The sequence below is a fragment of the Macrosteles quadrilineatus genome, unplaced genomic scaffold, assembly GCF_028750875.1.
Source record: "Macrosteles quadrilineatus isolate MER2022 unplaced genomic scaffold, UCM_ALF_1.0 Scaffold_9__3_contigs__length_116548681, whole genome shotgun sequence".
NCBI classification, from domain to species: Eukaryota; Metazoa; Arthropoda; class Insecta; order Hemiptera; family Cicadellidae; genus Macrosteles; species Macrosteles quadrilineatus.
In genome coordinates, this window is record NW_026542602.1 from 59,935,802 (window position 1) to 59,949,043 (window position 13,242).

Genomic DNA, 13,242 nt, shown 5'->3' on the forward strand with positions numbered 1-13,242 from the left:
TTTCGGTTCAAGTCAAGGCTAAGTTAGTCCGGGGGATTGTTGCCGGCCAGAAATAATTTTAGGACCAAGCTTGGGTCGTCTGTAAAGATGCACAATCAAAAATTGATAATTTTACTGGTGATGTTTACATGACTGCGAGAGATGATGTACATTATTGTATAAGCTCGAGGTGTGTAAATCGTGAAAATTCAGGCCGGGTAGTAAAGGCACAGTTCAGATATTGAAAGGATTGGATTTAGATGAGGTTATATTTCAATCTTTGTGAACTGAGTTATTCTTTCCATTCCCGTGTTAATATTGTAGCCTGCTTTAGAATAGCCTAACTGGCAAATTAGACTATAGTCGCGACTTTTCTTCAACCGTCTCGTGCCCAATCATCTTCAGGTTGACTAGTTATTTATTGTTGTTTTATTCATCCCTGAAAAACTCCACCATGAGGATCACAACGTGAAAATGTGCTCCTTTTTTGACAGCATGAAAGCTGTAAATAATTATAGTACAATGTGATTGTTTTGACAGACGACAGGTAACTTAACCCTCCGAGTGTTATGTGTCATAAAAGTGAGTATTTGTAAACAGCTTGGTTAACCTCGCACCGATGACTGATGTGTTTTATTACGTTTATCATTGTTTTAGTGTTAAAATCAAAAGTAGTGATATACGTGGTGCATTATAAGAAGATTTAAGTGATTTTGAAGGGCTGGTTGATGATGCTGAAGAAGTAGGTAGTGATATTGATGTAAATTATCAGCCAGATTCCTAGCTATGGTAAGGCTTATGCATTCTTAGCTAAACGCTATGTACCGAAATCTGTTTTTTGCCCATAACTTATTTATTTGCAAACCTACTTCCTTATATTTTTGGAATCTTCATAAAATTCTGAACAAAGTGGCTGTTTTAAAATATTTGTAGACCTATAAATTGTAACAATTTATTGAGCGCAAACATACATTTTTTTCATTTATTTTATAATTTTTAAGAAATGTTAACCCCACAAAAATGGTTGAACATTTTTTTTGTAATGTTTTATATGTTACATTGAAGCCCATAATTTTCCAAACAAAATGATATATAAAACAGTATACTTTACATTGTTTTTAAGTTTCTAAGATACATTTTAATAAAACCCTGCGATTGCGCAATAAATGGGCGAACATTAAGACCAAAACTAGAGACACTTGGAGGGTTAAACATTAATTAGGTAACTAATTACTTACAGATAATACAGTTATGTTTGTGTAATCTTTAACCATTACTGCAACATAATTGTTTTGTCTGTTTTCAGGTCAATTCTTGCCAAAAATGAACCAGCCGAATGATCATGTTAACCATTCATTATATTTATTACACATCTAATTTTTATCATCTAACTTGTAAGATACAGGTATTGCATTTTTCTTCTGTGATCTTTTCTACTTTGATTTTTTTTTAATTTTTATAACTAATATACAAATATTTTACATTGTATACTTTAAATGTCCATAAAATGTTTTAATTGAATAGGCTATTACTTATATTTAGATAAATTAATGCTTATTCTTCATGTTTTTCTTAGTTTGAATATTTTGTTTTTAACAACCAATCAGACATACTATAACAAGCATTCATTTTGCAAAAACACTTGTGTACCATCAAATTTATTTTTCTCTCTAATTTTAAAATGTTAAAACATTACATAGTTGGAAAGGCCACCACGAAAGAAAATGTAATATTGAAAATGTAAATACAATCCAATTGTAATTTATTATCTTGTACATCATCATTTCATTTGATTATTTTTTTATACATTTTATTATCTAGTAACCTTACTTGTTTATTTGGGCGGTTAAAAACCAACATGTTAATTTTATAAACATCTTCAATAAATTACTTAATTTTTTACTGTATTTATAACATGTAATTTATTTTAAGGAGATGGATTTAAAATGCAAAGTAGTCATTCTTGAAACTGTTGCTATGTTGAAGTACAATTTTTGTCCTTTCTGTATACATGATACTTAGTATGTTATTGTTATGTTATTTTAAAAATCTATCATTTGTAAATAAGTAAATGTTTGTTATGCCTTATTGTATAATCTCATGAAAAAGACTACATGCCCACATGAATACAATGAAAAGCCAACGGTAACACTCTACATTCTTACATCTGTGATAAAGATTGACATTTGTATTTTTTTAAACTAATAATATTTATGAAAACTATTTTTTTACAGTTATGTGTGAAAAATTTTCATAAAATAATTTTCTCTAAGATACTTAATATTAATCATACGTTAGGTTATTGGTATATTGATAAGCAAGAGGCGTTTTTCTAATATCATTGAGTTTGAATACTGAAGCAAACATTCCAGCTATATAGTAGACCAACTTCCTCTTGTTTAAGATTAGACCATTTTCCGACTAAAAAAGTTCCTAACCATCAGAAACAAAAATGAATGAATATATCAAAACTGCATAAAATGTGTTCTACAAAACTAGTAGTAGTAGACTACAGTAATACACTCGACAGTAAAGGATAACAGCATAGGTAATGAGTTTCTTTATTACGTTGCTATGAATTATGAATTATTCAGTGTGTTTTTTCAAGATGGTAAATTGAATAATTGGTCAAAAGAGGTTTCTTTAAAATGTTGTTCTACTGATACTTGATGTGGACATTGACTGCTTTAGTTTAGCATATACGGAAGACCCCCTTTTAACCGACCTCGTATTAACCAATAATCGGATTATCCGCCTCACATCGTAAAAATAATACAGTTTGTTTTAACCGACCTTGCTTTGAGAGCAGTTCGGCTTAACCGCTGCTTTCTAGGAATCCCGGCATTTCCGCTCCCACGCGGGGTGATGAAAACTGAACCATACGCTTATCTCCACAGGATATGACTAAGAATAAGTTATTTTGTATTGATCACAAAAAATATAACATAGGTATTGTCAGTTTGTCATCATCATTTGTAGCGTGAGCACATCCTGATCTTATTTGTTATCAGTGCGGCAAATTTATAACATCGTAAATTGCGGAAAGTGTGTTACGATTTTGAGAACTGATTATCTTATTGCTGGAGTAAACAAACAATGCAACTTGTAGGGAGGACAGGGAAGGGGGGTTAACAACTCCAAGGTCAAGATAGTTTATGTGCCTTGAGCCTCCAGTGAGAGGCTATAAATAAACATCCTGTCTTTTAACAAAATGGTTGCTTGTATCTTGAATTTCAACAAAAGGTTTTGTACTTTATTACGATGGATTTTGAAAGCATTAATTAATACACAGTACTAAAGTTATTAAAATAGGAATTTTTATTGACTCTTGCCTAGTACTTTAATATATTCCACTGAAAGTAGGCCTATTTGACTTAACCATGTTTTGTGTTTATTTGTGACTTTTCTATCAATATGAGAAAGGAGATAAAAGTAGTTTGTTTTATAAATAATGCAAGTATGACTTCAAAATAATGATTATATAATGTTATGATCTTAGGGATTCCCCGTTTTAACCGACCTTGGTCGGTTAAAGTTGGAGTTATCCGACCTAGGTCCGGTCCCATTAGGGTCGGTTAAGAGAGGGTCTGCTGTATATAGCTCAAATCAAACCTGATAGTTCACTGAAGGTTCCTAGACCAAAATATATAGCATAAAGTAATAAGAACTGGTGAAATAAGTAATTGAAGTAAGAAATTGAAAAATATCTAATTTATGTTTTTTGGTCCATAATACAGCAGATAAAGGAATGATATTGCTTGATGACAAATCTGTGTGTGAATACCTTTAATTTAAGGCCAAAATTATGAAGATCGGTCAGGTATAAGGTTTGAATTGACTCAGAAAAGAATATCCAACATTTTTTAATACCTAGGCCAATATAGATTGTTTTCAAATGTCTTTTGTATTAGAAAGTAGTTTTGCGAGCAAACTTAATTTTCCTGTAGTGTATGTTAAAATATTGTTCCCACAAGGGGCAAAAGAGTTCCATGTAAGCTTGAAGTCAACAAACGTTCTCAAGTCTGCAAGATAATATTGTAAGCCTAGATCTATAGTTGGTTAGTAAAAGTTGAAAATCACTAAAATTAGAATATCAGATAGCACCTACGATTTAGAGAAGGAAACTTATGTGTTAACAAATCATTAATTTTGAAATAAATTCCAAATTTATTTACTAGAACTTAAGGTTAGTTTGTTAGCTTATTTATGTAGATTCCCTTTAATTTGGACACTTAAGCTGGGTTTTCCTAGGCGCAGAATCTGATTGGGGGTTGAGAGCGGAGTGTGGAGAAGCAATTTTGAAATGAAAAATTATTTATTTACACAGTCAAAGTTAGGGCACAGATAACATACTACTATAACTCAGAATGCCAACCGCATGGTAAAAAGCATTAAGTGTTTTGAGAGAGCTTTGCCTGTCAATTCGTAGGTAGCCCCACCAGCTTTGCTATGCTTGTCATTCTGGGTTATAGTAGTATGTTTCCTGTGGTTAGGGCCACATGGCCCTTTCCTACACTTAATTTGTGAAAACCTGTGTAATTTTCCGCTCGTCCAGTGGCAGTCCGCTCTGCTTCTACGAAAATCTTACCATTATATTACCTATGATAAGAGGAGAGCGGACTACCATCCACGCCTAGGATAACCCAGCTTTAGGGATCGGAACCTTTTCCGAACTAAAAAAGCGTGAATGAACAAATTATACAAAAATAAAACAAATCATTTCTAAATCACATATTATTTGGGCATAACAGAATTTGTCTTCCAACGCTTTTCCATAAGTTTTTTACATGTAGAAAAAAATATGTCAATCATGCTTTATTGTGTGAATTATAACAAGTTAAGGAAGTGTAAAGTGTGGTCAAATCTTTAAGAATTTGTATTGAGGGCTAGTAAAAAATTAACAAGTATTTAATTAACTTAAATCATGAAAAAAGGTGATCAAATCTGCGTAATCACAGAGAAACAAGGTTCAAAAGAAACATACTTATGAGACAACCGCGCGCTTTTAGCACTGGTATATTATGCCGGAAATGTATACTTAGCACATATAAACTAAGCATTATACCAAACACTGCCTTTATAATAGTTTTTTTTTGTCATTGAACGCTTGGCACGAGCCTGGCATTGTTTTCCACATTACTTCAGGCTAGACCTAGGGGTTGCGACATTATCACTTGGTTAAAACCCATTGGTGACTTGGCGGGATTTGAACCCGGGACCTCAGGGACTGAAGTCCTGCGCTCTAACCACTACACCAGCTCGCTCCCCCGCCTCTATAATAGTAACAACAAATATTGTTTGTTTGTTTGTTTAAAATTTATGGGATTAAAGTAAACCGAATGTATTATGTTAAAGCTGGGTAAAAAAGGTCTAATTACATTCCAATGTTGTTATAGAATTGGCAAAATCTGAACACTTAACAACAGTAGGCCTACTTATGGTAAGAAATTGCGAATGACTAATCTGTTAGACCAGATATAAATTAAAGTAACTACAGTTAGTTGGCCTATAAAATAATAAAAAAAGAAGGTGCTTTTAGGAAAGTTTATAGGTTTGAAATTGTTAAGCTAAGTTATTGGCGATTGTGGTCGATTGTTTGACTGTTATGACCAAACCGTCCGTGAAGGAAACGACAACTGAACCCCTTTAACCAGAGGAGACTATTTACCGTTAATCACAGGCCCAAAGAGCCAGCTTTGATGATTATTAATATTAATTGAACTACTTTAACTACTGAAATACTATTGTCTTTGAATATATACATAGGCTATGTTACTGAAAAGGATATATATGCAGCTATAACAGAACAAAATAATTGACAGAAAACCTAGCATTCTAAGAGATTTGACCTTAAAGCAAGACTGAAAACAGAATCACACAATTTATTTGCATTCACCGAGTTTGGTGGAAGTTTTAATCAAAATATATTATCTTTTGCTATAGTTTTACCAATGGAAACTATTTACTGAACGAATCTAGAGAATAATATAAAGTCAAACTGATAAGTTGAGGCTGTTGACAGGTATTTTACAAGTTAATCTCAAATGCAAGTGACATTCATTCTGACAAATAATTCGTTGGTGTTAATATGCCAGTTGTTTTTAAGATATAGAAACATTATTTTATGTGTTAAGATTCTTTTTTATATTAATGTTGTAAATAAAAAGTATGTTAATGTTGAACTGTGTGTAATTTTGTTCCATTCTTAAACTAAGTTCTATACAGGTGAGAAAAACACCATTTTCGGGGTATAATGGGAGGGGGGGGGGGGGTTCATGGAATGAGCAAAGCTGGACTTCAATGACAAATCACATTGTTTTAAATTCAACTTTGAGAAAAGAGGGAATCTTTTTATCAGATTTCCCATGAAGGGAATAAGCTATTACCGTAGGTCTTATGGTGAGATCTTGACCCAGGTCCGATTTACTTTTTGGTTTTGATGTCCTCAGAGGCCAAAAACAACTGCTCAGACTATAACAGCATTACAGATTTGTTGTGGGGGGTAATGAATTAGATTTTATTTCAATGCAAATATGTACAGATCAATGTTTTTTTCTCAACTTAAATTGCCCTTGGTTAGTGGCTGATGAAACAATAAGATACACATTTTGGGACTGGAACTTTTAACCCTAGGTGGTTATTGCATGTAAATTTCACTTGGAGCAAGTTATTTTGATTATCCCACACACCCCGTCCCTCCACCAGCAGTGCACTCCTTCCAGCGGTGCTCTCAGCCATTTGCCATGTGACGACTGCCTTGGTTGGGTTGTAGCAAGGCCACACTAAAAATCAGGCCGTAATGCTCGTCAAGCATGACTTCACGATAGAAGACGGCAATGACGTCGGTATTTATTTATTTATTTTCCAAGGAAAGAATAAAACAAGCAGCTGATCACAAACGGCAAACATTACGTCATTGCCGTCTTCAATCATGACGTCATGCTTGACGAGCATTACGGCCTGTTTTTTTAGTGTGGCCTTGGTTGTAGTGTGTTTCTTTTAAGATCCCATCCTCTTTCAATTTCCCCTTAAAATCCCTTTCTGGCAAACTTAACTTGTAACGTCTTTCTCCCTCCAATTGGCAATACAATGAGACCAGTTAGTTTTAGACAGTGCTGCTATCTGTGAGTGTTTCAGCAAACTACATCAACTTAAGTCAAAACGCAGCACATCACCGCACGTCATTTGCTATTTGTCAGTCCAAAATATTTGAAAGGGTTCGCTCGACGCTGCCATTGGTTGGCTGCAGGCAACGTGTTAAAAGTAGTCTTTATGTTGCATGGTTTCAATTTCACAAATAGAAACTAAATTACTTTAATTTTTAGTTTGTGAAAAACTGACTAAACTATATCAAGTTCTTGCTACTAAAACAAAAACAAAAACCAGCTGAGCTGATACTTGAAACGGTAAACAATTCAATTATTGGTCAACCATAATCAAGAATCAGCTTAAATCAGACCCAATAGGGGAAAAAAATAATACAAACCAAAGGACCAAAATCTTTAAGATATTTATTATCACATATCGATTTCAAAATCACATTTGAAAAGCTAATAGTAACAGTTTCTGTTAAAATAATCTAACCTACTAATCCATATAAAAAAAAAAAACAATAAAATATATAGAAAATTAATTTGTTTAACTCACCAGTAGAAAAATTATCGTTTTACAAATCCCACAAGTATCTAGACATCTTGAGTATTTAATAAATGCTGTTTACAATTTACGATGTAAGGAATGAACCTATGATTTTGACTACACTCGTTGGATTGTTGAGGTGAAGATGATGCTTCCCCTGAACTCTGTGGTATTCGAAGCGCTTGGCGCTCTGTTTTATGATGTCCAAGACTTGGTCATAGAGTTCCGGGTAGACTGCGCTAATGCCAGGTTCCGCTCGTATATTCAGGTATTCGCAGCTTATCTTCTTGGCGTACGCCAGAACCAAATCTTTGGTGACTACTCCAAGACCTGACAGCTGAAAAGGTGCATGGATTTGTTATCTTAGTTTATTATTATTAATTACGTGTACTGGGACATCCCTTACTTTAATAATGTCCAAAGGCCAAATATAAAGTTATTGTCAACAACAACAGTTATTGTCACAATCTAAGCAAAACTGAGATTGTGATTTTGACCAAAATGTGTTTACCGGACTCGTATGGTAATTCCACTTGTCTGATAATCACTTATTTTCAGGACTAGTAACGTATACTATTCCCTCCTCTCCGTTAATAATAAAAAAAGGCTAACTTATTGTAGGGAAAGATGATTTGCAATTCTTTTAATTTTGAATTTTTTGTCCTTCCACATGGGTATCATCAGCAAACAATGGGCGAGCCAGTACAGTACAAGAATGAATGGTGCCTATGTTTCACAGTCCATTTGCTCACCATCCAAACAACCATCTCACCCGATACACATTCGTAGGCCTATAAATTTTGTCAGCTCATTCGGACACTGAGCTACGAATCATTTGATTTCCATCATGAGTTTATCCAACTAAATGAGTCGTTCAATACAACAGTATATATGACTAAGTCTCACCTTGACTTTGGGATCTCGAGTGAAGGAAAACAATTGGGGGTTGGAAGGAGATGAAGACATTCCTCGTCTCATAAGGACCTCCACGCCTTCCCTTGTAACAGAGTATCCGTAGGCATCTGAAGCCACGTCCAACATCATTTGTCTCTCAAAACATCGACCTTTGTCCTTGGAACCCCCATCCAATTCAAGAAACCTAAAAAATTGATTAAGAAAATTTCAATCTAAAATTTTGTAGCCATGAATATCAGTTATCTTTAACTTAATCTCTAATGAAGCAACCGTCTAAACCTCCTTAATATACGAAGCTCTCTCTACCTCTATTTCCCCACTATGCGGTTACCCTTACGAGTGTTGCTGTGATCATGAGTGGCGATCACGGTATTGTCGAGACCATGAGATATGCTCACGAGTGTGCTGCGACTTTGACGATCATCAGTCTATCAAAATCATAATTTCTCAGTAGGCCTTTGCGGGTCAGGTTAAATCTGTTTGCGGGACATGGGTTGGAGAACCCCATTTTAGGCTATTATAGCTTACAATAATTATTAATTCTATTTTTATCTAATGGTCCAATAAATTCCTTAATTAAATAAGAAATTTTGCGTATAGACATTCTATGACTCTTCTGTAAAATCTCACTTACTTACGTAAAACATTATTTAAAAATTAGGTCTACTCTACATATACAGTAGCCTACATTTAAATAGCCTAAAGGCTACATCCGTCAACACAAAATGCTAGCTAAAAGAAAGCTCAGATATAAAAAAGGCACAATGATAACCAAATCTTCTATAAGTTAACTTACTCTTTTAATTACTATCCTACAAAATAAATTCATGATGTAGCCTCTAAACTGTTTAATTAGACAAATATAAGGTACATACCTTTACATCCTATTCAGGCATCGTCAGGTGATTTCCTACCAAGAATGTTTGATCTTCCACGATAGAGTTAAATGTTAAGTGTTTTTCGTGCCTTATGTTTGTGTATTTGTTTGAATGTTTTTTTGACAACTCTATCATGGATGAAGATCAAACATTCTTGGTAGGAAATCAGTAATCACCTAACGATGCCTGATAGGCGAAACATGTTGTGAGTTTATCTACAACAACATTTGAACTGTCGACATAAAGGTACCTTATATTTGTCTACAAAATAATACTAAATACACGCCTATTCATCTGCACAAATAATATTATGCCAATAGCAAAATAATATGTGTATACCTCATCTACTAACTTATCAACGTTGGCTCTCGTGTTATCAGCTATAAACTCTGGAGTGCGAAGCTGCGGGTAGGCACTGTCAATGCAGATGAGCTTGTCGACTTCGTCTGGGTAAGTAGCTGCATATAAGAAACAGACGGATCCCCCGCGTGAATGACCCATGAGGGAAACTTTCTCTAGTTTGAGATGTTTGACAACACGACGAAGCAAAATAATACTGTCCCACCAATGGAAGTAGTACTGACCCTGTAACAAAATTTGAGTTGGTAAAAATACAAATAATAAAATTACCCTCGTTAAAAATGAGAATTCTTTTCCAGATCAGTTATTCTCTTCAGTTGTATCTTGTAAGAACCTATTCACAACAAAAGAAGATTGAATGAATTTAAAGAGGCAAATATTAAAGAAAATAGTTAGCCCTAAAGCAGTACCGGTATTAGATTATTTAATATCTTCTAAGGTTTATAAAGATTCTAAGGGTATCCAAGAACCAAGATAAAGGTTTTTATCTACAAACTAGAAAATGCCTAGATACATTTTAGATTGAAAAATTCACTGAGTCTGAATGTTTTAGTTACACAGGAACTATACCGGTACCAAAAGCCTTATGGATCAAATGTTATGATTTTACTGCATTCCCCTCGCCATTTAACACGTTGACCGCGCGTGCCGACTTTAGTCGGCGTCGCCAGCGCTCCCAGGTGGCGCGCGCCGACTAAAGGCGGCACCAGACCAACAGAAATATATTGAGTCAGTGTGAGCTTAGCCTCAGACGGAGACGTTATAATTGTTGCTAGCCTGCCAGCTTAGAATGCGAGCTTTACTTTGGTGTAGGTTGGTACTAAAATTTCCCGTAAAGTCCTGTCTGGCAATGCTTTTGTCCCGGTTTCGGGGATTTTTTCTCTTCAACCCACATTACAAAGACACTGGATACGGATCCGTGCAGTGCTGCTACCTTTGGGTGTTTCAGTGAACTACATCCACTCTCGGGGTAACGCAGCACAGTCACCACTGCTCTTTTGTGATTCGTCAGACTGAAATATTTGAATGCCAATTGCGTTCGCTGATTCGGTTGCGCGCCGGGGCTTCGCCCGCCACTGGGGAGCGCCTGTAAAGTCGGCGCGCGCAGTCAACGTGTTAAGTAATGTTCATCAAACAGTCTCCTTTTGTAAGTCGGTGGTTCAGCAAATATTGTCTTTGATGTATCCAAGGCAGCTAAGTCGTAGGAGCTGCCACTTAAAATGTATCATATAAGAATAGGAATACTTTAAATTCAATTGATCATTTCACAAAGAAATAGGACACATCATACATTAGGCCTACAAAATAATCATCTTAGTACAAATTTCTTATGGCCTATATTATGACATTAGAAATTATGAACAAGGTGACTATGGGAACCTATTATAGTAATTTATATATCATTAGAAACTAGATTTTTACTTGTAAACAATCAATGGTGGAAAGATTTTTATGCTGTGACAAAAACTGAACGATCGTTTGAATTTTATTACTGTAATGTCTCTTGACTCTGTCGCCATTACTGTGTTGCTAAGTGAATTGAATACTAAGTTAACACAAATATGAACGATTGATAGGATCGGGTAGGAAAGAAGAAGACGACAAACATTAAGTTTATACAAAGAGGACAAAGCGGTACAGTAACTGAGCGTTGATTGTTGTTCAACTAATCAGTTCTTATTTAGACATGTGAGGTAACTTAAGTTAAGTTAGGTGTTTTGGAGTTAGGTTAGATTAGGAAGGTAAAGATTAGTTAAATGAATCGAGTTGATGATTTATGTTATCACCAGACTGTTTTTGCACTATTGAAATAGTGCTTTAAACACGATAAATAATAATTTTAAAAAGTGCTTGCATGTAAGTTTATGTTGCTTTATCATTAGCCCCGCTGTGACAGCTGTTTTTAAAAGACTTTCTTTCAGTAATCCGGCATTTTCAATACCATTAGGCCTATCCATCACTACCAAGGGTTAAATTTAACTTGTAGGGCAAGTCATTAAGCTTATCACAACTCACGGGGTAGTAATGAGAGGAGAATCCCTGACCAGGAAGATCAAGTGCCAAGAGGCTCAGTTGAGGAGGCAGTAAAGGAGCAAGAGTGTCAAACGTGCTTGCGTTGTCCTGCCAACCGTGGAGACAGATCACTGGCGGTTGGTCTCTCGGACCCCACCACTTTCCTGAAAGAGATTTACCATATTATTATAGACACTGAATTTTGTTCCCATAACTTAGTTTTGGCAACACAGTTATGGATCAAGTAGGTTAGGGTAAAATGAAACACGTCCTGCTAATATGTTGGTTGTGACCCTATTTGTGTCAGTTTAATCATAGACAAATAGAATAAATATAGACTGTCAAAGGAAGGTTCCAAAGCCCACCGCTAGGAGTGCCGTGTAGTTACGGAGCCCACACCGCTGCAGGCGAGTAGCGCAGAAGCCATGTGCGACCAGCAGATGCTGCAGCGGTGTTCGCCGTAACTTCACAGAAAACCTAGCGGTGAGCGCAAAAACTTATGCTACCGCAGCACAGCTGATGGTCTATATTTATTCTATTTGTCTATGGTTTAATGGGCCTAAGTTATTTGGCAATTGAAATTGTAGGCTAACTAAGTTATGGTTTAATTCCCTTACTGTAATAACTTGCTTAGGCCTATAACATACTAGAAATATAACAGAATGTGAAAACATGATCTCAGAACCTCGTACTTACTCTGGCAAGTTAATATGAAAAAAAACATAGGACATGAATGACAACTAGGGTTGACTAAATTTAGCCTGGTTTTGAGCTATGTCATATCTAATTAACTGAGTAGGCTATACTATAATAGACTATTCAAATTAACTTCATAATATTGGAAATGATCAGTGTCTTACCAGCAACATAACCCCATGGAACAGGTATTTTGATTTCAGATGAGGTTGAATTCTCAGACATTCCCTATTAGGTAGCAGTTAGTTATTGAATATTTGTCGAAGAATATTTTAAATATAATATTTCAGAATTAATAAAAATAAGTGTAGGATTAGACACACATTAATTGCTGAATTTATGGTTAAGAGCAAGATAACAATAACAAACAACAAACAAGGTTATGTACTATGGATGGTTTGTCACCGAAAAGGTCAAGGTATAATCTTTTCCACGCTGGCGCTGACTGCTGTGAGTGCTTTGACCATGCAGCTTCATAGTCGCAGTACGCTTCCCACTGGTTTTAAGTTAACTTGTTCAAATGTGACGGCGTGTATTAAAAAACATTGAGTTTGGTGTACTAAAGAGTGTCACCCCCTTGCCAAACTCCGGGGAATGGTCCTATTAATGCAAATAATAAGGAAATCAAGAATTCAATTCTTCCCAACAACGCTTTGCTAACAAAAAATCCGCTATTTTGTTTTTTACATAAAAATTTTTACCTTTGAATTTTGCCAACCAATCTTCATAATATAGCTGAAAAACCACAGTTAATTAGGCCAAG

General features: G+C 35.2%; 2 protein-coding genes across 2 annotated transcripts in view; one reads left to right on the plus strand and one right to left on the minus strand.

Moving 5' to 3' along the window:
* The window catches only part of LOC129003485 (arf-GAP with coiled-coil, ANK repeat and PH domain-containing protein 2), a 175,975-nt gene extending 169,814 nt beyond the window's left edge, over nt 1-6,161 (plus strand). Inside the window, exon 15 of the mRNA XM_054431781.1 lies at nt 1,286-6,161. The gene's annotated coding sequence lies outside the window, so the exon portion shown is untranslated. The remainder of the gene's footprint in view (nt 1-1,285) is intronic.
* A 1,361-nt stretch (nt 6,162-7,522) lies between these two features.
* On the minus strand, nt 7,523-12,862 carry LOC129003161 (probable serine hydrolase). Its single transcript, XM_054431419.1, has 5 exons — nt 12,644-12,862; nt 11,787-11,947; nt 9,763-9,995; nt 8,524-8,716; nt 7,523-7,954 (listed from the first exon to the last, which is right to left on the minus strand). Exons 1-5 carry the CDS (start codon nt 12,702-12,704, stop codon nt 7,703-7,705), a joined length of 900 nt encoding a protein of 299 aa, XP_054287394.1. The 5' UTR covers nt 12,705-12,862; the 3' UTR covers nt 7,523-7,702.
* Nucleotides 12,863-13,242: the final 380 nt, after the last annotated feature.